Source organism: Corvus kubaryi, unplaced genomic scaffold, assembly GCF_017639235.1.
Source record: "Corvus kubaryi isolate FWS band 111438036 unplaced genomic scaffold, C.kubaryi_AGA036_p1.0 137, whole genome shotgun sequence".
In the NCBI taxonomy this organism is placed as follows: domain Eukaryota; kingdom Metazoa; phylum Chordata; class Aves; order Passeriformes; family Corvidae; genus Corvus; species Corvus kubaryi.
In genome coordinates this window covers 3,517,976-3,543,155 of record NW_024580671.1, presented here as the reverse complement: position 1 = coordinate 3,543,155, position 25,180 = coordinate 3,517,976, and the positions used below count along the sequence as shown (strand labels likewise).

The 25,180-nt window shown below is 37.0% G+C and overlaps 1 protein-coding gene across 1 annotated transcript in view; it reads left to right on the top strand.

Moving 5' to 3' along the window:
- TMTC2 (transmembrane O-mannosyltransferase targeting cadherins 2) overlaps positions 1–25,180 on the top strand; it is a 237,224-nt gene that overhangs the window by 130,694 nt on the left and 81,350 nt on the right. The window contains exons 3-4 of the mRNA XM_042017640.1: positions 6,783–7,611; positions 21,858–21,972. Coding sequence (XP_041873574.1) covers positions 6,783–7,611; positions 21,858–21,972 — 944 coding nt within the window. The remainder of the gene's footprint in view (positions 1–6,782; positions 7,612–21,857; positions 21,973–25,180) is intronic.

The window sequence follows — 25,180 nt, the reverse complement described above, 5'->3', positions numbered from 1 at the left end:
GCTTTAGTAAATTGCATTGTCGGGTCAGATTTACTTAATGTGATGTAGGAGATATAAATGTTATCATGAGCCTTAGCTGTAGAAACTCATTTTCATGTGTTTGTTACTCAAGAGGATGGGCCAGCTATACAGCAATTGCAGCCTTTGCATTCCCAGTGAGACTGGGGCAAGGCTTCCTTTGTCGTTGGGGCTCTGCAGGCCTACTGATCAATTTGCTCAGGTGTAGTGCTGAACTGTGCTGCCCATCTCAGCTGTGCCACTCCTCTATGAGACTGTCCTGCTCCCTTATAGTCCATGTCGCAGTGGCAGAAGCAAACTGGTTCCATTTTACACAGCCAGAATCTTCCTCTGGTTCCCTTTGAATTAAACAAATTACTCTGTTGCGTTGCTCTATCCAGTTCCATCTTTTATTTCTGAAAGATCTGTGTTGGAACTAGACCTTTTAGGATTTATTAGTATTGAGGAGAGTGGAAGGATTGCTTCGCATATCTTGGAGGGTGTGCTTTCATTTGTAGTCTCAATAGTGTTTACCTTTCTAGCAGTGGTTCAAAAGAGTTGCTTGTGATACGTGATAATCCCTCATGCTTCTCTGAAGATGGGCCAACCACGTGTTCCACTTCTTGTACTTGTGTAGCTTTAAGCAATCAGTGTTGTCCCTGCCTTTTATACAGGTATAATTTTCTGAACATTTCTCTGTTATTTCAAAATCATTTTGAATTCCAGTTCTGCCTCACAACATACTTGCATGATCAGTGAGCTCTCAGTGTTTTGTCTAGCGTGGAAAGTGCAGCACCCTTCCTTCACTGCAAAAGCTCTGGTTAAGACAATACTTGTTAAATGAAATGCAGGTAGTGACGACCACCTCTCTTACTGTGCAGTGGTAACAGTAGTACTGGACAGCATCCCAGAGCAGTCTGGCAGTCCAGAAATGTCTTTGGGTCCCAATGAGTTTCTAATCTCCTGTGTAAAGTTCTTTCTGCTGCAGATAGATGAACTCTGGATAGATATCCATAGCATGACCATTATCACACAGCTTTTAGCTGTGTGGACTTCGAGAAAGCCTTGCCTTGCACTGATCATGCAAACAGATTTATCAAGCTACTGTATTCTCATACTGAAATCAGCCAGATAGACACTTTCTAACACATTCCTGAGTATTGCAAAGCAGGCACTGTTTATTGCAGCGCTGAGCAGTTTGAGGATCCTTTCACTGATTGAGTGCCCCAAGTGTTGGGTAAACAGAATTCTTATCATACACACTGATTACATATTCATTAACTATCCCCACTTACTTGATATATATGTATTGCTTTATTTTACATAGTCACAGCCCTTATCAGAAGTCCTTTTATGGTTCTTTGGGGTCTTCTTTGATGGTCTTCAGTGTCCAGTGTCCTTTTCAGGTGGCTGTTTTTCTACCCCCACTTTTGAGTAAGTGTGGTATCATTGTTTTACATAACTTTTGCTTTGTCAGCCTTGCAGAGCTGAGTTGGCATCCTGCTTGTATTTTTCTTGACTTCTGTTTGCCCAAGTTATATCTTTTGTCTACTTCTCCAAGGCTGTGTTGTTCTGTTCCCCTGTCCTTATCAAGTCCTTCTGCTCTTATACTATCTCCAGTCATTCACACAGTTTCTGATCTTAATGCAGTCTGTCTTTTCCTCTGTAGTCCTTATAACTACATATATATATAACAATACATAACATAACTACTTTATAACTACTGTTTTTCAGTGGAGAGGTTAGAGTCTTTGTGGTTTTGGATTTTTTTTGTTTTGGTAATTAAAGATTCATATCAAAGAATGAAGAATTTTAGAGTAAGACTTTGGCATTTTTAAATGCCAGTATTTATAACTCGAATGTAAGGCAAGTCATAGCGATAAGGACTGTTTAGCTTGTGCTACAGCCTAATTACAATAAAAGTATGTGCAGATAATCTTCAGCTGTTTTGTGAATGCAATCGCTTCCTTGTTGGAGAAGAGTTGTGTGGGGTCATAACACTAGAAGTAAATGTCATTAAATATGCACAGTTGGTCCCAATATTGGACAAGCTGTAGCCAGAGTTCCAACTCTGAGTAAAAACAGACCTTCAGGCCAGTTGTTGCATCACCAGTGAAAATGAACATTTAGTGGGTCATGTGAGCAGGAACAAACTGGGCAGGTGATCAAGCAGCGTTAAAGGCCACTTCCATCTCAGTACTGTGACCCAGCAGGGGTTGTAGTAAATAGCTTCATTCCTGGTGGGGATATGTTTTGAATTCTAGTTTGGCTCCAGCTTGCATGAGCTGTTATCCAGGAACCTCTATCTAATGTGGGAAGAAGATACTGTCAGTTTAGTGATCTGGCAGCATTTTACTACTTTTGGAAGTCCCAGTTTTGAAGCCAACATATTTTTAAGGGCTCTAATTTGGAAAAGAAACTCCTGTGAGTAATGCCTGATGACACATCATCTTTCATCTCTGCATTTCCTGAGTTCTAAAAATAACATTTTGTGTGTGATGATTTTGATATTGACTGTCTTGATCATGTGCCATATTTAACGGTGCTTTGTGAAATGGACAAGGTGAGGTTAAAAGAACAGTGTCTTTCGAAAATGCTTTGGATACCACTTAGGTGATGACTGAGCTTTGGCAGTGGCTGCCCAATTAAGAAATCTGCTTAAGTGCCTTATTTAAGGGTAATATAATGAAGTGAGGGATTAGGATTTAATGCAAGATAAATGTTCAGAGTGGGTGGGTCATGCAGATGGATTTTGATAGGGCGATGAAAAAGGTTTCTATAGTCACAGAGACTAAAATTGCAGTGGTGGTACTTGGCTGTTAGCAGGCAGTAGAGATGTTAAATCTCATCTCAATCAGTACTCATTTTTTTCCTCAGATGGAAATGACTACTTACAAAAGGTTGGAGGATTTATGGGGGTGTCAAAACATATGGCAGATGGGATGGATTTGGATTTATGAGTATAGTAATCCAAATCCTTTCTGCCAGGCATTACAGAGGATCTCTTCTGCTGCTGGACTGCACTGAATGTACACAATCAGATCAGAGGAGCACAGGTTGTCAGGAGGCTCAGAGGAAGAGTCACTAGTGAAAGTGCTTGTCTGAGCAGAGTTCATTTTAAAAGCACTTCCTTTGCAGGCAGACGTCTACTGGGGAACTGGCTATATTATTTAATTTTAATAAATTGCTGGAATGATTTTCTTCCAAAGTCTGAAAGAAAGCAAAGCCAAAATGTGTGCTAAACCTTTCTCATTATCTGTGACTATATTAGCACAGAGGGATAAAAGCGATGCAAAAGTCGTGAATGTTGAGACAGGAAAAAAGGGAATGACTTTGTCTTTCCCTTCTAGGCCAATGCTATCTGTGAGATTTGAAAATTGAAAATTAAAAAAACAAGAAAGGAAAAAGGCATCCTACTTTAAATTATTGTATCAGACGTTTAAATGTTAGGGACGGATTTTCTTGGCTCTAGCCTGAGCCTCCGCTGAAATCTGAAAATTCACAATGGCATGTCAGTGTTACACAGGTTATTGCTAACTGTAGTTAACATGTAGTTAATTTTAAAAAGTTGTAAAGCTACTGGCTATTGAAAAGATCCATGTCAGAAATCTGGGGAAGAATGCAAACCATTTGTGTCTGAGGCAGCAACAGGAAATTTGCGCTTCACTCCTGTGGTCAGTTAACTGAGTTTAAGAATCTACCAGAGCTCTGTCTGCAGTTGACTAGTGCCTTAGAGCATGATATATTGATACGCTGGGGTGGTAAACCTACTCAGATATCTCTGAGCTCCATGAGTGAATGCTTACATATTTCATTTGAAAGTTCTGTAAAATGCTTAAAAAATAGTAAAAAAAGTTTTGTTACAGCATGAAACACAAAACTGTATGTGGATAATCTGTGTTCTTTTTAGAACCAACCAGTGTGAGGATCCAGATATTACAGACCTTAAGTGTAAAGCTTAAAAGAGAGGCTGCTCATAGTTACTCGAGCAGTGAAGATTGATTAACTCTGAGCTACATATTGTTAACATTTCTGGGGGGAGGAGCAAGAGGCAAACTTCTAATTGTTAGTAGTTGTTTAACATATGAGGAAGATCTGAAAATTTTTAGATGGTTTCACTGTTACCCATGAGGAGTAGCATATCCGCTCTTGCATGGTTTTGTCAGAGAACTTTGTAATGTGAGCTCTCTTGGCATTTAATTGAAAAGTGTGGTGGTTAGGACTTCAGAAAAGTGAGATTTTCTTTCAGTTGTTATGTAAATATTAACAAAACAACAAAGCAGTCTAATCAGTCCATGAAAGCTCACTTTTCATCTGTTAATCAAGTTTCACTTCCTTAGTATTTGGGATATCTTAATCTTTCAAGTGGTGTATAGCCTTCCAGAAAAGACTATTTGTAAGTCAAACAAAAAAGACCATCTTTCATTTCCCAGCTTCTTTCTGTCTAAGCAGCCTCCTAAGAGATTCATAAGAAGGATGTATAAAAGAGCACCTAGTCGCATTTAACATTTGAGGGTTGTTTATATGTGTGTTTGAAGGAATGAGTTTAAAAATAATTGAGTCAGAAGGGTGGGCAGAAGAAATTTCATGTCGAAAAATATGACAAGAATTAAAGGATAGTTGAACCAGGGACATGAGGTTTTACTATGAGGGCATACATGCAAATCCATGAAATCTGAATAATCTTTTTATTCCAAATATAAACTTAGTTGGGAGTTTCAGTGATAACCAGTTTACACAGTTTTATAACATTAAAAGCATTTAAATAGTTTTGTCAGGCATGGATGAAACCATATGTGAAGTGAGTTGTGAAGTATTATCCAGCTTACAAATAAAAGTAAGTTGTTCTAATAGGCTTTCCAGGGAATGTAGTTAGCATGAAGTGTAGATGAGGCTTTTGATTTATATGTTACCAAAAAACTGTGGATTATTCAAGATGTAAAAAAGCTAGTAAATCAAACTGGTGTTAATATGGCAAATTAAATCTGGACCCAGGCTTTACTTTATGTATAAAAAGTGCCAGTGTTTTTTAGATGTTTGTGATCCAAGTGCATAAATGTTCTCTTTATAAATTTGTTTGTTCCCTACTAATGCCTCCATTAAATTCCATATTGTATCAAAACTGAATGAATGAATCTAACTGACGTTTAGTATTTTAAACTTCACAAGGAGGAACTCTATAGAAATGTGAAAAGGAATAAATCTCTTCATGCTAAATTATAAGATAAACTATAAATTATCATTACTAGACTGTCTTCTTAGTAGAACATCAGTAAACTGGTGGTAGAAAACTATTAATAATTGACCTAAAATGGTCAACACTATCATCTGTAATTCATGATATCAAGGGTTGATCCTGCCCAAAGAGGAAAAAAATGAGCTGTTTTGTAGAAATAAGATAAAACATTCTAGTGTGAGGTTCTGCTTCTGAATAACTAAGTAAACATTGAATAATCATCCAGGAATGTGTAGTGTGAGATGGAAAAAACATACCTAATAAAATGAAAAATGATTGACAAATAATTCTTTCTAATAATGAGGAAAAGGTTATTAAAGCACTTATACTGTATCTGGAACTATTTGGCAAATAGGTATTTTTTTTCCTTACAAAAGGCATCTGAGAAATTGAAATATAAAAATGAATGTATTTTAGCTTCTTCATAAAGAGTAATGTAAACCAGATTTCATTTAGGGTGCCCATGTAATTGAGAGAAGAACTTACCCAAGAAGCAGCTCCTGCTGGAAAATGTTCAGTTATTCCATAAGTAAGTGGAGATTCTTCAAGTTGCTAGCATGATGATATTGGTAGGTGGAGTCAGCTGCCTGCTTCATATAATGTTATGTAGATGCATATGAAAATGTGAAAGGTTTTGGAGCGCTTATTATGGTGTGCTTGAAGCAAACTCCCCAATGTATTGTTTGGCTCCGAGATCACAGAATCACTGATTGTTAGGGTTGGAAGGGACATCTGGAGATCATCCAGTTCAAATCCCCCTGCCAAGGCAGGGTCACCTAGAGCAGGTTGTACAGCAACAAATTCAGGTGGGTTGTGCATGTCTCCAGAGAACGAGAATCCACAATGTCCCTGGGCAGCCTGTTCCAGTGCTCTGCCACTCGCCATGTAAAGAAGCCCTTCCTCATATTGAGGTGAAACTTTTTGTGTTTTATGCAAAATGAAGTGAGACTTCCAATAGTAGGTAGCCTCTGAAGGCTCCAAGTGATCACTATAGTTAATCGGTAGGAGCTAGGAGACCTAAGTATGGAATCTGTGTCTGTTTTCCTCTCTTGCTTTCTTGGAAGTTTTAATCAGTTCTCTGGTGAAATGCCTCAGGAGAGACTTTGATTGAGGAATATGGAGCTGGAGCATCCTTTAGACTTTAAATCCAGCTAAGGCAGACTGGTGTTTTGGTCACAGCCAGAAACAGTGAAAGGATTTGGGCGGTTATGTAGGAACTAATGTAAGATTCCATAAATTCCTCTAAAGTAAGAGTTTCCAAAGCATTATGCAAACTAAATCTTAAATGAGGACTGACAGCCCTAAAATGTCTGAAGGATTGACTCTGATACATTCTTGATACAGCTTAAATGAAAGAGCCAGTTCCTTTAGTCTGTAGTCAACCATGTACCCCAATGTGGCGTGATCCAAATGTCAGAGACCAAGATCTACTGTGTTTGTTTCCATTACTGAAAAAAAGTTATATCAGATATTTTCTTTGTTCTTTTTTGTGTATAATTTACACAGCTAAATACATAGTGTTGATGCAATGCTTTCTTTTTCTTTTCAGAGAAAGAATTTGACCCTGTTCTTCAGCATTGGTTTATTGAGCTCCTGGGGAACTGCACTGCTGGGTGTTCGCCTATACTGGATGGGCAACAAGCCCCCAAGTTTTTCTAATTCTGACAATCCAGCAGCTGACTCAGACAGTTTTCTCACACGTACCCTGACCTTCTTTTACTTGCCAACCAAGAACCTCTGGCTGTTGCTGTGCCCAGATACCCTCAGCTTTGACTGGTCTATGGATGCTGTGCCTCTTCTAAAAGCAGTCAGTGACTGGAGGAATCTACACACTGTGGCCTTCTATGCAGGACTCCTCCTCCTTGCCTACTTCAGCTTGAAGGGCTCCAGCAATGAGAGAGAATGCAATGGGAAAACTGTAATGAATGGCAAGCAAAATGCTAATGGGCATAGCTGCCACCCAGAGATGGAGTACAAGACACTGGAGGTGAAGTCAAACTTTGCATCAAAAGAAGAGAATGGCCTAAAAAAGCATGAAATTCAGAAACTGCAGCTTCCTTCAACTGAGAACATTGTCATTCTGTCTCTCTCTTTGTTAATAGTGCCCTTTGTTCCTGCCACAAACCTATTTTTCTATGTTGGCTTTGTAATAGCAGAGCGTGTGCTGTATGTTCCTAGTATGGGCTTCTGCCTGCTGGTTACAGTAGGTGTCAGGGCCCTTTATGTCAAAGCCCAAAAGCGCTTTCTAAAGAACTTGGTTTTTTGTTCCACTGCTGCATTAATTATTTTCTATGGACTCAAGACTGTTGTCAGGAATGGGGACTGGCAGAATGAGGAGATGCTGTACAGGTCAGGGATAAAAGTAAACCCTGCTAAAGGTAATTTTTGCTCTTTATCATGACTGCTTTACTTATACAGTCTGCCTTTGAATTGTCTGATTTTATCAGCTACGTCTAAAGAGGATACTTTAAGAAATATCTCAGGTTGCAGTGGTATGTGCATTAGTAAAAATTGGGGAGAAGCAGGAATATGTTTTGATTAGGTGTTACAGGTTTGGCATTAACACAGAGAAAAGGAGAGCCTAAGGTAAGGGCATACTTTCTTTTTCAGTCGTATTAGTTCTGTATTTTGAAATTAAAGATGTATTATTAATATTATAGAGCATGCCCTGGTGTTTTTCCATTTGGAATCTGGTATCTAGCATGCTAATGAAGATTTTTCGTATGTTTACCAAATGTTCTGTTTTCTATGACTAGAAAATATGGGAAATAGTAAAGGACATCATCAGGGAGGTGCTGTTCCTTTATTTCATCTGATGCAAATAACGTCAATACTATGTAATAAAAATGAGGAAATGAGGTCATATAATTCAGCCTAGGAAATTACTGTAGTTCCCCCTGCATATGAGTACTGTAAAGAGTTATTGTCAAATACTTATGCCTCCCTGTTCATGTGTAAATATCAGCTATTTGTAACGTTACCCAGCCATGTCTCAAAGGTTATATCTATGCTGTAGTGAGATGTGACCACAGCTAGTGTAAACACATCCACACAGGCAGTAGACCTGCTAATTCAGGTATCAGTAACAATGTTTATCTGTGGCTCTGTGGTTTCACGCATACATGGCAGATCCAGCTGGGATCCTGAACTCCATGTTGCCTGGCTGTACTGCTCTTGGCACACATGCAAGTTTATATGAGAATGGTCAAAATATCACCTGTGAGTGAGTCAATGTAGACATTGACTAAGCCTTCCTTATTCACAGTTCATCAGAAGTGAGAAGGGATCAGTTGATTGCTTTGCCTGTGAAAGAAAAATTTGACAGCACTTGAATACTCAAGGTTTTTCAGTCCTCTGCAGAGAAACCCATTATATGATTCAAAGTCATCTGCTGATAGAGATGTGCTTTTTGGTTAGACAGTTATATCACGCCATAATCTAAAAGCTTGATAGTAAGAGGCAGATGCAGGTGGTTACTGTGAACTGATAGGGAGTGAAAAAGTAGATTTGGCAGACAAAATACCTTGCAAAGCAGCATTTTAATGGTCAGTCTGATTTTGTAACTCTTCTTCATATACTTTCTCATCCTAGGAAAATTACTAAACTTGTTGCTGCAGTAAGTGACTTTTGTTAATTGTGAGCAAGCATGTACCATGTTTTACTTTTTTTTTTCAAAACTAGCACAGGAGAGCAAGAAATGTATTAACTGAACAGCGAGCCAGCACACCAGAGTGATTATATGAAGCTCTGAGACTTACAAATTTAGTGACAATATAAAACTTGTACTAAAACACTGTAATTCCTTGAAAAGAAAAGTGTGTATGCATTCGATTAGTTAATACATGTTCTATTTTTGTCCTTGGTGGAGATCCCCAGACATTACTTGTCTGCTTGCAATGAGCCAAATTTTGTGATCAAAAAAAACTATACTACTTTTTGCCCAATAGTAGGATAGGCTGCAGCATTGTCTGGAAATTAGACTACTGGGTATTACACTCCCAGGAGACAAGATGAGCTATTTTCATCATACACATCTCAGTATGCACAGACTCGTGTGTATATGATTGTCTGGTTTCTTGCTGTATAAGCTGACATTAAGTGTCTTGTGAGATGTGTAAAAGCAAAGACAGTATGTCAATGCGATGATACAGACATGACTGAGCTGACTTTAAATCTCCTTAAAATATCCTGTTAAACTTCTGCTGAATGTTTGCTAGCGCACACACATTGTAACAAGGCTGGGTACAGGAAACCCCTAGCTAATGCGACCTGTCACCCAACTCTATTCATTATTGTGAATATTTCTAAGATTATTCCTGGCTTTGACTATGGTAATTTTATTTTCTATTTCTCATACAATCAGGCAAGCCTGACTGGACTAGACTGGCTGCCAATCCTGCTAAGGCATTAGGAGATCAACAATTCAAACTACTCTTCAGTAATTAAATGAGGTTGACGTAGGAAAAACAATTTATTTTTGTTTGCCTCTTTTTTTTTTTAGTTTCATGAATGGTGGTGATAAATAGGCTATTCAGGAGTGAGACAATGGGCTGCTCAGTCAATCGGTAGAGTGGAGAAGTGTTTTCCTTATTTTTAGGCTACTCAGAAGAGGCTGTCACTCCTCATTTCTCTGCTTTCCTCAACTCACAGCAAGTTTCTCCTCAATAGTATTTTCTTACTTCTGAAAATTCTGGAGTAGCAGGATCATTTTCCCTGATAGTTCTGCTTTTTCTCTTAGCTCCTGCAAAGAGCTTCCTCTGAACAAGAGCTGCTTCTGTACTAATCTAAAAAGCAATGAGGTATCCCTTGAAAAACTCTCAGTGTGAGAACCGATCAAGAAATAGAAATCTCTGAAGACCAGCTTTGCTAAAGCAAAAAGATGAGTGTTTTGTTCCAGGTCCATCTGTATTCTGGACTAGCAGGATGAAAGGCGCTGATGGCTGAATGCTGTGCAGCATTGAGCTGATGTGCTGTACTCATAAGGGTGTTAGCGAGGCAAGCTTTTAACATGGGTACATTTGAGTACTAATGTGGCTGAACTGCTTTGGAAATGGAGTTGTCTCACATGGTGATGGTTTATAATCAAGTCCTCTGTGTTGTAATATGTGTAAGATTATAATCTCATCTGCTGCTGTGGGACTTCCAGGCAAACATATTCAGCAGCTTCTCCACCTTCAATCCTCAGTGAAGAAATAGGTGATAATCACCTCACCAATACTTTCTTCTGGTCCCTTCAGGGGCACCTTGCAGGCAGTGCAGACAGAGTAATGTTCTGCCTCAGGTGAGAAAGCCTCTACCCCTGCAGGCAGCCACAGCCTTTCTGCAATTTACATTTCTCCAGGCTGTTTTTGTCAATCATTGACAATGTGGAAGAAATACTCAAAAGCATGGTGCATGGGTTATCTCTTAAAAACCCACCAAAATGCATCGTGGGAGAGTCAAGTGAGAAGAGAGTGGTGAAGCTGCCTCCAAACTACCGTGTGCGTGCCGGATTTCCTGGCTGCCTCACTGTGTGGCAGGCAGCTGCCATCCCTTGGCTGAGGGAGTCCTTGTGAGGACTTGGGATGCCTTAGCTGCATCTTTACCGGTCTTGTTCTGCTGTTTGGGTGATGACTAGTATTTCAAATAACTTTGAAGTGATCCAAGCAGTACCTTGTTACAGTTTGTCAGCACCTGAGGGAGAAATACGCAAGACTGACTAATTCAGTTTATGAATTCTGAAGTGGGCGTATGCATATTTTGACCCCAGGGAGGGAAAGACACAAGTGTTTCTCTGTTCTGCCTTCAACTTAATGAGCAGTCCTACTGATAAAAAACCATACTCATTATCTGAACATTTTCGTATAGTGAAGGAAGCCTCCCAAAATGTAAAAACAAACAAAAAAGTTAAAAGTGGGTGGTAGCTGTCATGTCTTTTTCAGTTAGACTAAGGGTCATTCTGTGGTGATGATTACCTTATGTTTAATATAAAATTGTAATGACACACAAAATAATTGTGCTTATTATGCCTCATTAACTCTAGTTTTCCCTGTAGTACCAAAAATAAGCTTCAAAAAGTGTATTCTTTTTCCTCTGGGCCATTTCATACTTTGCAATCCACATCTGAACATCAAAGATCATTATGATATATTTGCTGTACCTGGTACAGACATTGACTAAAGAAGTAGCAAATAGAGAGGCTTAAATTGCTAGACTGCCACAGAAGTATTAGTTGCTTGGTCATATGTACTGATGAAATTTTAGTCTCCTGGTGCCATGACATTTGTAAGCAAGCTTTGAGGATCCTTCCAGGAAATAGTTGACCTGCTACACAAAGTGGGTGCTTAACTAAAAATTCAACTAACAGTTCAGTGAGGAAAAACAGTTACTATTATTTGGACTAAGCTAGGTAGAAAACCCGTATTTCCCTCAAACAAAAAAAATGCAATAAAACATAATTTTCCATTATTATTTTTTTTGTATCACTACTGATGACTGGAGACCAAAGGAGATTAAGTATTTTAAGGTTCAGCATTCCTCAAATATGCTTATTATTAAGAGCTTACATTATGCTGACAAGATCTCCTCTAATACCTTTAGAACTTTGAATAGCTATTGCTCTGAAACATGGCTTGTTGTTCACTACACGTTTTTCTTACCTCCTAAATAGAGCAGTGTGTGTCCTAATAAGTACCACCTTGTGTGTTTTAAAATAGTTTGAGCATTTGGGATTTCATTTAAGTATTTTTTTGTGTATATTCAGGTTTTTTTATACGTAGCTTGTCAGTAAAACTCCAACTCATCTTTGGCCCAACAGCCCAAAATACTACTCTGCACAGTAGTTATTTCTTTTTCCTTTGGTTCATTTAATTTCAATAATAATAAAATGGTAACAGTGTGATTAATATAACACTGCACTGAATAGAAAATGTGGGTTTGGGGAAAAAAAAGGTTTAAGAGAGAAAGTGATTTCAGTGCACAGATTGCCATATAAAACATCGGATTTTAAACATATAAAACCCACTAATAAGTGCACTTAAAAGTTTTGCATATTATCACTGTTAAGAAATGAGTGATATGAGTGGTATGAGCATACCATCTGGAGGTAGGTATTCATGAGTTAATTTTGCTAATGAACTCTTCTTTAGTCTTTGAACAAACCACTTTAATCTCAATTTTTCCCTCTGGAATGGAACTCATACTACCTACTATCATAAGATATTACTGATTTTTTTTTATTTTGATGATTCATGGTTGTTTTAAAACCTCTCTATATTTATGGCAGTATAATATCCCTCCTAAGCCAGTTGATAAATACATATCAGAATATATAGTCATTATGGTGATTCTTGGCATTCTTTTTAGTTAATGTTTTTAGAAATTGTCAGAGAAACATAATAACAAGTCATTATCAGTTTTTCTCAATACCTTTGCCAGAACTTTCTGGTACTTAGTCTTTTTTGATTAAATGTTGCATGGATATTTTCCTTGACTTCTGTAATTTTCAGCTTTTTCTAAGAAGAAATTACTTTAAGGTGTATCTTCTGTCAATGGTGTAAAATGTTTCCAACCACCAGTAAGAACCTTTGTAACAGCTACTGTATGGCAGATGCAATGATCTTTTTTAGGAAAAGAAATTGCAGGCTGGAATTACACTTAAAAGTATAATTTATAATATATAATTTTATATGGCTATATAAGTCTGTTATATATGAGTTATGCAGGATATACCATGATAGATTTGGTGTCTCTGTTCATAACAAAAATGCCAGAATTTGAAGGATAAATGTTCTACAGGATTCTTCAAAGTTCTTAAAATAAGTTGGAAATACTTTTTGTATCTGCCACTGTTAACAGCTTGTCCTGGTTTAGGAATACTGCTCCCCAAATTACTGTCCCCATCCAGACTCTCCCAAATGCTCTCTCCCCTGACTGGAGTGAGAGAGATCTTTCCTTACTCCTGCCCCTGGTAAGTGATGGGAGATGGTATCAAATAACTTTAGGGTCTGGCCATGCCTGGTGGGGTAGCTGGGACTACAGGCACCACCTTGCCAGGCTACTGTAAAAAAATTAACTCTGTCCTGGCTGGAACAAGGACATAGCTCAAATGAACCACATAGAATTGCTTGAAAGTTAAATAAAAAGCCTACTCCCTGAAAACAGTGTGGGGCTCTCTAAATGCATGGTAGTGCTGGTCTGGATGATTAAACAGTGTAGAAGAAATGGTCATTAGTAAGTTTTTTGGGAAACAGTCATAGTTATTTAAAGCATTTGAACATGCCACAGGCAGCCCAGCCTCAGCAAAACAGGCTGGTTATGCCAAATATGTTGGAGAGCTGAAGGAAAGTGGTTTACAGTTCGGTTCAAACTCTGAATTTGTTCTGCAGTGACAGTGTTCTCTCTCAGTTCTTTAGTAGTGCTGTAATTTCCTCTGAAACCCAAGTCAGTGTGGGATGTGCTTCTTCAGCAGGATATGAGAAAGCCTGATATTCTTCCTTTATATATGTATATATGTGTAGAGGTCTGGAAAGAAGGATTATTTTTTTTTTTCCTCTTGGAGTGTAGTACAACAGCAACTCAAATCTGTGACTCTTAAGTTGCAGGGGGATAGGAAGAGGAACTATCATTAGCTAATAGTTAGGCTTTTTTAAAGAAACAAATATAAGACATTGAGACATGGATCCATCAGACTGTTCCTTCTTCTCCTGCCTTCCCTGAGGTGCTCTGCAAAATCATTCAACAAGCTCATCTGGGCTAAAAACTAGAGTGTAGAAAAAAAAAACCAAACAAGCATCCCTGGTCAAGGAGGAATCAGCTTTGGCAAGATGAATTTTTGTAGCATATCAAGCAAAATGGCATAAATTTCTTTTTTTTTTTCCCAGAAAATGATATATTTTATTTTCCAGTTTGATTAAAAGACAAACTTTTGGTCCGTATTTGAGTGTTCTGTGGAATTAGCCTGAGGTTTTTTTTTCAGAGGGAGTTACTTTTAATTAGAGGAAGATGAGATTATCTGAGTTGGTTCTCAAGCCAGGCATGTTTGTCTAAGTGCATTAGATAGTCATCCAATTGTTTCATTATTTTGCCTTTTTTTCAAAATATGATGACTTGGAAAAATTTCTCTTTATGTAAAACTTTTGCCTTGAATTACATGTCTTCATTTTCCTATCTGTAATGGATTTTGTGTTGGTACATATTCAGGTCCCCTTACATAAATGTGGTAGAGAAACTAACCTTTAATGTGGGCAGGGCAGTAATCTGCATCTATGCATTTTTATGCCACTTGTGTTAGGGTAAAATCCCAATGTATATAGATAAACACAAGTATTCTAAGGTTTCAAGTACCCCTCCTTTGTAACAGGGGGTTTTATTACTTAAACCTGAACTGTCGTCATTGCCAATCTTCATGCATCCAAAAAGTAAATGGTAGCTGATGCAATTACAGTATGCACAAGAGGCTTGCACATAGTTTTGTTTTAAATTGCTGAAAAGATCACGAAATAGAATGACTGAATTCTCAATGCCGTTTCCTTCTCTTTCCTTGAATGCTCTAGCACACTGAACTTTTCTTTGAGGTCTTAAAATACAGAAGGTATTTTGAATATGGACTATTAAAGATGCTAGTTAATAGTTGTAGTGTCTTTAATTAGTTTCACTACTGGTAAATGAAGGAGGTAATTTTATGACCTACCTTCCTTCCTGCCACCTATATTTCCATACCAATGTGGATATGTATTGGCTGGCAAAGCTTCACAGGCTCTTGTCTTGCTTTTCTAAATGATTTAAAGCAAAACAAACAAAACCAGACAACTTGAAGTGTTTTGAAAAGCCTGCTACCTGGGTATGAACTAATTTGCCTTTTCCAAGTCTGACATATGTTGTTTGAGCACATCTGAAGATTCTCTTGGTTTGACAAACCCAAATGCTGATTTTCTTCTCCCTGTGGCTCCTCTGGGATGTTTCCAGGACACTGTTCTCACTGTTCCCCTTTTCTGGGAAGAAGCCAACAATAATCCGTCTACTCTTAGCTTTGAGGACCAGAACTGACATTTCAGTGCACCCTGCCATTGCTGCAGGAGGCTGGCTTGCAGTTCATCACTTGGGACCTAAGTGATAATTTTGAACGTAGCATAGATAATTTTTTAGAAGCCTGCTGTTAAGAAGGTTACATAATTTGACAAATTTAGTACATGGTCACCACCTTGCCTGAGTCAGTATGAGGCTCTGAAGATCTCAATGTTCATCCTGAGATGACAGGGGTGCTCAGAAATGTCCTCTTGTTCCACTTGCATTTTTCTGCTCCTTTGTCCTCATTTCGTTTTCTTGCATTGTTTATATCCATTGCCTCTACAAAATACAGTTCCTCATATCATGAGAGTTTCAGATCAGCACTGTTCACAGCTCTGTTCCTGACCATTGTGAAGTTTCATGGAATGGGAACTTTGTGGCAGTAATGTCTTACTGTGTTCACACACTTGCGACACATAGCTAACAAAGCTCTGCAAAGGGTGATTGGGCTCTGCTGTGAACAGAACAGCGAGTAGATTAGATGTTAGAGGTACTTTGGTCATCCTTTTCTCTTTTTTTTTTTTTCCTAACTTGGTTGTCTGATCGATACCATCTCTTCACAAAAATCATTTTAGCATGAGGGAGGGTGTGGCAGAATTTAATTGGCTGTGGAGGGTAGGTAATGGTGAAGCCAAAGAACACTACCAGCTGCTCAGTCTCATCTCTCATGTTCACTGAGCTGCCAAGGTCACTCTGCTATCCTTTGAGGAGGACACAAAGGATTTTGTAACACAGGGGATGAAGGGGCTGTATCAGCAGTAGAACATGCATTCGCACCCCTTTGCATCAGGGTTGCAGAACTGAGAAGCAAAACCGAAGCACTGCCTGCCAAAAGTGAATTGGTTAGTACCCATGCTGACATGTTGTTGGATAGCTTTCAAAGCACTGCATAGTTTTCAATTCTGTTTTTCTTTCACCTGCTGTCATTACAAAAGCTCTGCAATTGATCAACAAATGAACTGTTGAAAAAATGATATAAATAACAACTTTAATAAAAGAAGAATATGTAAAAGAGGTGATAGATCTCTAACACAGTCTGTCTCAACGTTACCACATCACATACCCACTGATATTTAAAAAAAATCGATGTTCAAGGTAGATTAAATTCATAAATTATGATTATGTAGAAACAATTTATCCCTTTAGGAAACAAGAAATAGGGCAGTTCTGTGGTTGAGTTAGCAAAAGGAGGTAACTTGATCAAAATGTTCTATTAACAAGTGAAGTTTCTAGAGGAAAATTATTGCAAATTATATGCATGAATTTATTACATATTTTGAAAAAAATCCTTATTTCTTTGAAATAACACTAAAAATATAAATACCTTATACAAACCATAGTACAGAAATTATGCAAAACCTGTCCCACTTTGAAAGCAGCAATTTAGTTGAATTTTTCCGTTCTCAAACCATTCAACAAACATGATCTAGTTAATCTTCTGAATGTCTTTGTGAGTGGCTCTGTATTGTAGAAAAACTGTTTTAGCTGTTGAACTCTCTTCATTATGTTTTTATGAATGTGCAACTGAGCTTTCAGAGTTTTTATTGGGGAAGCCTGTCATTCCTCTATTTGTGAAACTGTTTCACCCTTGAAGAAAAAGGTGATTGTCTGATGAAATGTGAATGCTAAAGACTGGAACACCACTCTGCTTTATCAAGTAGGAAAGGAAAAGCCATAAGCTGCTGCTGAATCTAACCTTTTGACCAAAAGGGAAAGGTGGTGTTCTTTATAGCTATGGTTATGACCTTTCGAATGTGAATTTTATAACTGGTGCTGTGCTAGTATTTCTTCACAGTTTACCAAACAAAGGTGGTGTGGAATAATTGGAAACTCTGCTGCAAGTATCAGCCTTTTTTTTTTTTTCTCTCCATTAGGATCAACTTTCCATTTAATACCATTTCCATTGGTATTAATGTTTCAGTTTGCCTCATGATAGATCATGTTCAGAAGTCCTCAAAAGAGTCAGGGGAATGACAAACTTTACAGCTATTTTTTTTCATAATTTTTTTTAACCAAACAAATGCTTTGTCTGCTTCCAGACGTGTTAAGAAGGTTGACCCTTTAACAGAAGTTAAGAATATAGATAAAATATGAAAATCTTAGTCAAGTATCAATGTTCCCATGATATTTAGACTGTGAATAACATAGTTTAAATGGCCCTCATTTTGAGAGGATACTAATTATGTGGGGAAATGTTCCTTACATTTCTCTTCTGTATTGCAAGAACACTTCCTCTTCCTCCTTTACTTCATTCCTCCAGAGGTTATAAAATATTCATTATCTGTTAGTACCTGCCTGCATTGTTAGAGTAGTCCCTGTGCAAACCCATAGCAAGATAGAATCCTTGGCAGAAAAAACTTGAAATCAATAGATGAGTAGTAAGTGTTCAAGAATACAAAGGCATCAGGAGGCAAAGCCTCCTGAATAACAGACCAGCAGCAGAACAGCAAACAGAATATACCTCTTTTAATTTGCAGTTTAGCACCTGTAATTTCAGCAGGAGACAGCTGAGTCTGGTGACAGGAATGTATCTGTTAAAAAGGTATGAACATAATCCTTTTTTTTTTTTAATGAAGCCACATTCTACATTGTGATGTATGCTGAGGCATCCTTTGCTATCACCATTGTTTCGCAAAGTTCTCTAATCTTTGAATAGTTTGTAACTTTAGCAGTGGTCCAGTGCCCTTTGTAGGACAATATGTGGCTTTCAGCTATTAGTGTGGAGATTCAGATAGGTGGTAAAATGAAAAATTTGCTTCATAAAATGTATTCCCTGTAGGTGCTAAGAATGAACAGAAAAAACATAGTCAAAGTTCCATGAATATTGAATATTCTGTTTGCTCCCCTTTGCCACAGAGCTGAGAGATTCACAATGCATTACTCCACTTGTGCCTGCCTAGATCACGGTGATCTTGCCACGGGTGAGGTGGAAAGGTGAATGCTTGTAATTCATGACTTTCAGATTGATAACTGTAAAGCATTCACTTATAGTGCAAAATAAAAAAGTGTTAAGAACAGAAGGTAAAAAGAAAAAGAAAAAGGCAGCTTAAACTGGAAACCTGTATTGTCATGCTCAAGGAATGAGCATTAAGTGCATGTAAAAGTTAGTAGCAAAAGAGAAGAGGTTATTTCATTTTAGGGCTGGTTTCATTTTATGCTCCAAACTTTTAGAAGTTAATTTAGCGTTTGCCAAACCTTTTAACACACATGGTGTGGTCAAGGTCAAAAGCATCTTCTCTGTGCTCTTTTAGTCACTTTATGAGAAGCATCACCTAGAAAATAGTAAAACCTCCTAGTTTTCCATAGTTACTTTATTTCCATTGCACTGGTAACAACGCAAGTAGCTAATTTCTTGAAAGAAAAAAGCCCAAACCCTGAAAAGCATACTCTGATGTAATTACTGGCAAACATCACAGGATTTAGAAGTGGCAAGTGAAATTTCCTCCTAGTAATGTTTTAAATTTTGTCATATTATTCTAAACTATTTCGCTCTGATATTCTTACTCAACAAGTTTGTAATGAAAGAAGACAAAACTTTGCATCAACTGTAATGCAGATTTCAAATATTGATGCTGTGAGCAACAGGAGATTATTAGTGAATTGATGTGCATATCTTACTTTTAATTGAATTGTAAGCCTTGGGAGGGAGGATAAGCAAATGGAAAATCCTTTTGGACAGCATTGGAACCAGAAAAAAGTTTTTAAGAAAAGTAGGATTAGAATTCTGACCCCTCATTTATCATCCAAATAAATGATTTACCAAAGCAATGGGTAGGAATTTCAAACTGTTTTGAGAAAGATGTTTCTTTGTACCCTTACAGAATCTCTCAGGCCCACATGCTTTAGTCATCTTTGAGTCTTGAAATCTAATGTCTGCAAAATAAACAGGTGAACAGTAAAAAAAAGAGGACCGTTTTTCCTGGACGAGCATTGCTTCATCCTTAAACACTATTGAAGAAAAAAATAGATGTTCTAATTGTCATGCATTCGCTTCTTTTCCATAGACAAGTCAGATGAAATGCAGAAGGATTTTAAAGAGAGGGAATGCAAACTGGAACTGCTGTTTCTAATTTCATAAGCTAAAAAATAATAAATAATACACAAATATCTGGAAAGCTCCATAGAGATTTTCTTGGCTTCATGTGCATTTTTCTGTAAATTAAAGGTTTTAGTTTAGAACTGCTGACAAGTTGATTGCAAATTACTTGGCTGTTCCCTAAATACTTCAGTCTTTGTTCAAGTAGTTTGTTTTACTCAAATAATAATCTACTTCACACTCCTTAATGCATTCATTGATTTGTGGATTAATTTATGCAAGTCTGATAGGATAAGGTGAGAATAGTATTACCAAACTTCAGTGATTTGTTCATGTGAATATCGTGTATCAATTTTTTTTAAGTTCTGTGTTTTGTGTCATTAGTTTTCATAACATACTAGGAAAGGCAGCATTTTCTTTTTCTTTGCTATGTTATTTTTAAATGTTTGCCAGGATTGATATTAAAAACCTGACACAGATTATTTTGCAAAATGTAAATTAAAGTATGGCCTTAAAAATTGTTAGCTCAGATAAATATTAGAGCCTATGGCATGAAATGAAATGTAGAGGAGAAACTATTACATTGAACAGGGTTAACAGTGTCTTTCCAGTCTAACAGATGAAAAGATGAACTGAATCATCCTTTTATCCATCATTTCATTAATTGAGCTTCAGCATGGTTGGGAATAAATAACTATGTGTCAGGAAATTGTTACCAGTAGTTCAAACAGTCATTTGATGTAATGCTCTGTTACGGGAGATTAGAGTGAAAACAAAAATCCCTACAGATTATACGGAACATACAGTTATGGGAAACCGGATGTTCATTTATTGCAGAAGCAAGATCAGATTGTGTTTTCACATTAATTTAAAAAATCATATATAAGTCTGTTTTTTTCTTACAAGGGTTAATGCCTACAGACTGGCTAGTCATCTTCATTGGTACTTCTAAAGTGTTTTCTGTGTGTAAAAAGGGAAGAGTAGCAGTAATGGGAAAATTCTGCACCTATGCTAGCCGAGTATAAAAGTTGAGTGAATCTGAGAATAGTTTTAGCAGCTGTATTTCAAAATGATGGAACATTTTATGAATTTGTTGATTTATTGATAACTAATATATGAATTATTTCTCATTAAATAGTAGGCTAAAATCAATTGACTCACAGAAGTGATAGTTTCCTTTCCTGTGGAAATGTTACATATACTTTCTTTGGTGTACAGAAAACGTTGTGCTCAGTTGAATGACATGATTTTTATGAATTCTAAAGGGATTTGATACTTTTTTCCCAGCAATGACTAGTTCATTCTGCTCAGAGGAAATTCTGTATTTGCTGCTGTTTCCATTCCTGTGCTAGGATGATTCTGCAACAAGCCACAGCAGCTTGAAAGCTATGCATTTTCTGTGGAAAAAAATGCCTATCTCAATTATCAGCCTCTTTAGCAGTGTTATATTAAAACTACCTTGAAATTTTGCATTAGTCAGAACTGATGCAAATTTTTGTAAAAAAAAATGGTCTCGACTGAAGTATCAGAGTTACTTGCTACTTGAGCTAATGTTTGTGGTTAGTGCATCTGGAGGGAAGAATATTCTGACATACATTGTGTGTGTGGTGGAAAGGACATGCATCATCTTTCCATTGGTTTTTTCATTTAAAAAAAAGTGTGAAAGTAGAACTTTTTTATGAAACAACTTTGCATTTATAAGCATAATGTGGGTTTTTTTTTCATGTTCACACACACTGTAATGATAATTCCAGTTAAATTATCTTCCTAAGTTCTGAGTAGCATAGGTTGTGTTTTCAATATAATGTTAGTTACAATTCCTTTTTTAAGTAGTTTTTGTGCTGCTCAACAAAACACCAAAGGGAGCACATGTGGACCTTTAAATATTTTTTTACCTAAAGTCCTTTATAGATGGGCTATAAAAGCATATTGTGTAACACAAGTTGTATGGAATGGGACCTCATGTTTTTCTAGTAGAAAAAAAAAGCATTTTAGTGATCTGTGCAGTATGTTTATATCCATATGGCATATTTTTAATCCTAGTTACTTACCTAACTGCTCTTTCAATTCCTGTGTCATATGTCAAATTTTAATACTTCAGTGAGGACTACATCTACTCTGGAAAAATTTCTTGCTGTTTAGAGTCAAGAGGCTCAAAAAAAGCCTTAAAACTAGGAAGTTGCCTCAGTTCCACATTTCACTCAGGAGATACTTATTTATAGGTGGTATGAAATAAAATGGTCCTTTCCCTTTGCTTAGTAATTTCTAGAGACATATTTTTGTAAAAAATTTCCTTTTCCCACCCGAAAGCTATAAGCATGCAGAATGCATGTAAATCACCTCTGTGAAATATGAGTCTCACAGTAAGATGCAGAGAACTAGAGGACTGGGGGGGGAAAAATAACCAACCTCCTCTCCTGTTAAATAAAAATAGTTTCTTTGTGGGGTTTGTCTCCCTGAGAAACTTCCTGATACTTGGATACTCTGTCACGTGTAATTGGATTGTAGCTCTTTCTGAATACTGTTTTCTCCTCTCAACAGCATGGGGTAACCTTGGAAATGTTCTCAAGAGCCAGAGCAAGATTTCTGAAGCTGAAAGCGCCTATAGAAATGCCTTGTACTACCGCAGCAACATGGCTGATATGCTTTATAATTTGTAAGTATGTGTGGCTTTCCTGGGGTTGAATTGTCCTTGAAACCTGTTGTGAATGGAGCTATTGATTTACTTGCTGGAAATGGAGACAATGTTATTTGTTGCTTTGTAATAGTCATTTCATTAATTGTGCTCCTTAAGCTATGGGGTGGACAGGATTTTTTTCTTGGTCAACATTATCGTATATTAATGTAATGGGTATGGAGAAGGTAAACTTACAAATCTGTTTGCTTTAAAAGGAGAAAAAAAACCCCCACACTAAACAAAGTACCAATAGATGAGTTGTCAGCTGCAGGCCTCCATCTGTTTGTGATTCGATTAAATTGTGAGGTGTTATTTAGACTTCTTTTTTAAGTCTATATAACACTTGGTGGGCAGAGTGGTGTAAGCGCTTCCAAGCATAGACCAGTACCCTTCTGTTAGCTGCAGAGGTCTGAAATGTTAAAACAGCAAATTACTTTTCTCCTGTGACTGACTTCAGAGCAGCATAGGTTAAATAAAGTTTAATTACTTGAACCCTGTTGTCGGTGTGTAAAAGGATAAATAACATCAGCATCAAGATAATTATTCAGCAGGAAAAAAGATATCCCAACTCATTAATGTACCAAATCATGAACAGGAAGCGAACATCGTGCCAAGCTTTGCACTGAGGTGGGATGGTGCTGCGTGTCCCAGCAGGGAGGGGACTGATTCCCTGGCTGTCCCAGCTGGGTGTCACACCTGTGCCCTGCTCAGCACTGCTTGTCCTGCTGGCCCTTGCCCTTCCTCCCCCTCCTGCCATGACCCAGCCAGCACAAGACGTCGGAGTGGGGCTCTGCTGCAAGACAGGCTGGTCACCTCCACCATGTATGCTCTTCTTTTGTGATGTGTGTGGAGGACAGAATCCAGGTGACTGCTGTTCCATAGGGAGCCATTTGAGAATAATGTCTGATGTGCAGCAGAAAAGTGTGACTGTTACATAAAGTGTGCAAAACCTGCATTCAAATAATAAGCCTCTTCAAATCAATCAATCAAAAAATATTGTTCTGCCTAAGTCCAGTTTAAAATGGCTGCATATAATATGTGAAAATGAAGTTTACCATAACACTAACTTTTTACTAATTTTTTCCTTGTTTTACAAGGAATGAGTTGTCCATTTCATTAACTTGCCTTTCAGTTAAGCACAATGAAACTCAAAATAATTTCGTTATAGAATTTCTGCTCCAAAATGAAATTCGTATTTCAAAATATGTGTATTTTTAAAAATCATTTAGTTACACAAATGTATGTATGCACATAATTTCCTTCTCTGTTAGGTAGTGAGGAGCATGAAAAACATATTTTTAAGAGGAAATTTCTGCTCACATTTAAAAAATAACTTCTTAACCCAGCAGAAGATTGTAGCAAATAAAGTGACAAGATTGATACATGTATATTTCCCATATGCTATTCGTTTTGAAGGTGAAAATTGTAACTATTAAGTTTTTTGTATGCCTTAGGGTACTTTTGTCTCTTACTGTGTCGTAGAGGGAAGCTGAGTTAATAGCAGGGTAAGAAGAGGAAAGGGGGTTGGACAATAAAGACAGGGACATAAAAGAAATCAGCTTTCAGTCTTTTCACTGTTCTCAGAATAAGCTACTAGTCTTCCAGTTTTCCATTGATACACAAAATATATGTCTGTAAACCTTCATCTTTGTTGAACAGAAAACTTTTTGAAATTCTACTTAATTTGTGTGGAAGGATTTTAACTAAAAGGATGGTTGGTGTATATAGAGCTTAAGAAATAAAGTTTAATTCTTAGCCTTTCTACTGCTATATTGAATACCATAGAATAGAATGTTTATTTTTAAAACAAGCTTTACAAAACCTTTAGTTATTCAACAGTAGTTGAATAGCTAGTTGAAAGAAAAATCTTGCATCACTTTTTTCTTTTTGTAGGCTTTCTTAGTGTCAGATACTTCAATATCCAGCATGAAAAATAGGTGGTAAATGGAGTGTCCTTTGATATTACACAGATGAATCAATTCTTTTAAGCACAAGTCCTCGAGAGCTCCTTTGCAAGTTAAGCCCATCCCTGGCATGTAGGTCTATGGGAGCCTTTTACAAAAATCCTCTGATGGAAAAATGTGTCTTATATGTCAGTTTTGCTGTTTCTAGTTTTGAGTATGTGCCTTTGAAACTAAAACAGTCACTCAATAGAACTCCTGGAAAAAAAGTATCTTTACAGTTATTTAGAAGCACTGTATGTTTTTCACATGTTCGCTATTGTTTCTAAGCACCTATGCCTCAGTATTTGATGCAAATTAATTGGCATGCGCAGCTCAGTGTTCACTCATAGCAATAACAAATCCAAGTGCTCTCTGATTAAGAACAAGTTATTAAGGTTTAACTTCACGATTTTAATGGATAACAATCAAAGAGAGAACCTACATAAACAGAAGCATCTGTTTTCTTTCCTTCTTTTCCAATAATTTGAAATGTTGGCTTAGAAGTTGACTACTAATACCTTAAAATCTAAAGAATTTAACAGACTAGATGAATAGTTGAGTTCAGTGCTATGATTTTGTTTTCTGGCTTATACCTTATGGCTCTGAGTTACAGCTGTTTTTGCCATTTAGAAGAACTTAAAATGCATTAATACATAACTATATAATCTTCATTTGAAGGTTTGCCTGATTATGAGCATGTTATATTTGTATTCTCAAAGCTCTGTTCTCAGTAGCTCTGCTGATTTCAACTAGATTTCATAGGGTAGTAAATCACCATAAAATAACCTGTCTTTCTATGCTTTTTTTTTAACTGAGAAAACTGTCTATTTTAATACTGGGAAGTACCAAGGACAGAGCTGTAGAGAAATGATAGTTTATTCTTTCAAACAAGGCAACGTTCAGTAGATTAAAACAAAACTATTTTACTTTGTTTTGGCTTTTCAATCATTGTTACCTTACAACTGTTACTTAAAGCTTGTGGGTTTTTTTGTATTGTTTCAAATTGCTTATAATTCGTGTCTAAAGTAAAATTGTTTAACAGTTAAAAGACAGTTTTGCATATATTATTTCACTTGTATTTAGGCCTGGCTATGCTTAGAATATTCTTTTGTCATCCATATTAGAAACCTATGTTACCTTGAGTTTCTCATTGGATTAATAAGGATGTTCTCAATCTCACAAAGATATTGAATATTCCTTTAAAATTATATTAATTGCTTGAAATGTTGTAATTTTGGAGTATA